The sequence below is a fragment of the Austrofundulus limnaeus genome, unplaced genomic scaffold (genome assembly GCF_001266775.1).
Source record: "Austrofundulus limnaeus strain Quisiro unplaced genomic scaffold, Austrofundulus_limnaeus-1.0 Scaffold300, whole genome shotgun sequence".
Lineage (NCBI taxonomy): Eukaryota > Metazoa > Chordata > Actinopteri > Cyprinodontiformes > Rivulidae > Austrofundulus > Austrofundulus limnaeus.
In genome coordinates, this window is record NW_013952702.1 from 343,250 (window position 1) to 345,937 (window position 2,688).

At 32.9% G+C, this 2,688-nt stretch overlaps 1 protein-coding gene across 1 annotated transcript in view; it reads left to right on the top strand.

Moving 5' to 3' along the window:
- The window catches only part of zmp:0000001082 (integrin alpha-M), a 19,796-nt gene that overhangs the window by 1,073 nt on the left and 16,035 nt on the right, over nucleotides 1-2,688 (top strand). The window contains exons 2-3 of the mRNA XM_014021631.1: nucleotides 1,740-1,863; nucleotides 2,095-2,183. Of these exons, the coding sequence (XP_013877085.1) occupies nucleotides 1,740-1,863; nucleotides 2,095-2,183 (213 nt within the window). The remainder of the gene's footprint in view (nucleotides 1-1,739; nucleotides 1,864-2,094; nucleotides 2,184-2,688) is intronic.

Genomic DNA, 2,688 nt, shown 5'->3' on the forward strand with positions numbered 1-2,688 from the left:
ATCCATAATAATAATAATAATAATAATAATCCATAATTAATACTTTTATTTAAAGTGATTTTATTGAAAATGAATAAATGTTTTAAACAAGATTTTTCCAGTTAAGTGTGAGAAAAAAAGCTCAGTTTTAAGATCAGGAAATCCTCACCACAAACGGTTCACCATCGATGGGTGTTTCCAGAAGCTTTATGGTCTGTTTTAACAACGTTTTAACACTTTTAATGAATCCTTTTTATTTTCATTGTCAGTAAAAAATATTTGCTTCAATTAAAGTAAAATTACAGTCAAATAAAAGCGAAAATTATAATCAAAGACATTACCATTCCTATAACTTTTACACTGAGATGTTACAGTTTGATCCATTCCTTGAAGATATAAAATATAAAACTGTTAGTTTGTTTTAAAACTGTGTATTTAGTTTGATCTGAGGTTTTACTCCCACACACTGTGTGTATCAGTGTAAAAATGTGAATAAAAAGAACAAAAAAAGCTTTTGGATGTTGAATTTTGGTAAATTTTGGACTAAACTTTGTTAAAAGAAGTTAATCGGTTTAACTCTGAGGTAAATGTGCTTTCTTTYACTTCTTTACTCTCTTTATTCAAGATGAATTCATGTATTTGTGTTACAGCATTTATATGACAATGTTATTTTGTCAAAATAGCTCTGCTAAATTTATAAATACTGACAAAAATAGAGCTAAAAGCTTATTTTATTTAAAAAGGAAGGTTTTTAATTACTAAAGTCTGAGTTGAAAATTTATGTAGTTTTGTAATAATTTTATACAAATGTAAAGAAAAATAAAAAAGATGAATACAAAATAAGATAAATAAATGGTATGAACAGAGATATTCTGAGATATTTGTGTAACTGTTTGCTATTTTTAGCAAATTATCTATTAAACTGTTGACCCTCCTGCTGCCCTTAGTGTTAAACGTATTTTGACCTTAGTCCGGCAGGAGGGTTGAAAAAATCCACAACTGTTTTGTTAAACAAAGTTRCTTTTTAGGAAAATCTGAACTTTTGTTGAGAAACTTTCCAAAAATTTCAGCTGTAATCATAGTTTCAGAAAAAAATAATGTTTAAATTGATAGTAAAACRTGGTACAGATTGTGTTTCGTATTTTATGTTTGTGATAAAAGACAAACAAAAACGTTTGGTTAAAACTGTACAGAGAAAGGAGTTGTATTTTTGTCTTAGTTCAGTTTAAATAAAGCATTTTCTTTAACCACTGATGTTTCCACTTCATGCTGGCTAAGCAGCATTCAGACAGCATCTCGAGGCACCTCACAAGTCTGCACCGCAAAAAAACAAACAAAAAAAAGTGTTGTTGCATGTTGAACTTTGAGTGTGAGAAACACCTCTCACAGGAAGTTATAAAGACAGATTACCATCTTCTGTGGAACCTGAGCTCACGGTTCTGTAAATATATTGATTTTAGTCAGATAGAATAATAATCCTCAGGTTTTTTTATTACATTCATGGAGTGGTTAAAACGACCGGGTGAACCAAGGTCTGTCATGACAGTTTCAAGGGAYGGAAGAAATGATGACTAATTTAATTTTACTTCTCTTTTGTTCTTCACAAGCWTAAAATTATCACAGCAACGTTAAAACACAGCAGAGCCTCTAACTCTGATGGAACTGAACACATGAATTAATAAGTGTCTGTAAATGTACCATTTCTCATCAAATCGTTTGAACAAACGTTTCCCTAAAGAAACTTTGACTTGTGGTTTTAGGGGCAGCGTTCTCGGTTTCTTCAGGCTTCAGTATCGACTTGGAGAATCCCAACATTCTTTCTGATGAAAAGAAAGATTTTTTTGGATACAAAGTGCTTCAGTTCTCATCTTCTGGGAACAAAGGGTGAGTTTAAAGCTGGACCTCTGTGGAAATATGTAGCTGCTRTTTTCTGCTGCATCTTTCAGCGATGATAAAAAATATAATCATTAAGCTCCAGTGATGAGCAGGAAGAGCTTGTGGTTTAACACCTTTAATATTCATTACACAGCTAAAATCCTGTTTATGACAACTGATGACTTTTCTCTCAGTTAAATCTTTGTCTGTGTTTGACTTGAGCTTTAACGTGGTCCACAGGGTAATCGTCACTGCACCTCTGCGCCAAAATGGATCAGGAGGAGTTTTCAGATGGGACCAGAACCAAAACACAAGCTGGTTCAACCCGGGTACGCTCACGTTTAACACTACCATAAATTAAAGAGGTTAAAAGAGTAGCTTGGATCAGTAATCTRTRATGGTCTAGGCTTGGATCAGTAATCTTTGAAGGTCCTGTCTTAAATAAAAGTTCTTGGATCAGTAATCTGTAATGGTCGAGGCTTGGATCTGTAATCTGTGATAGTCTGGTCTTGAATAAGGATTCTTGGATCAATAATCTGTGATAGTCTGGTCTTGAATAAGGGTTCTTGGATCAATAATCTGTCATGGTCGAGGCTTGGATCCGTAATCTGTGATGGTTGAGGTTTGGATCTGTAAATAAGTGAAGATGAGCATCAATAAATAATGATTTTGTCTGGATAAAAGAGGAACAAATGTTACCATCTCTACTTGTTGAAAATGTGTTGCATGAAAGTGTTTGGATATGTAGGTAGGGGTATGGTTGTGTATATATTTGTATAGGTAAATGGGTATGGTTTTCAGCAAGGCTAAAGTCATTATAATTACATAGTTATG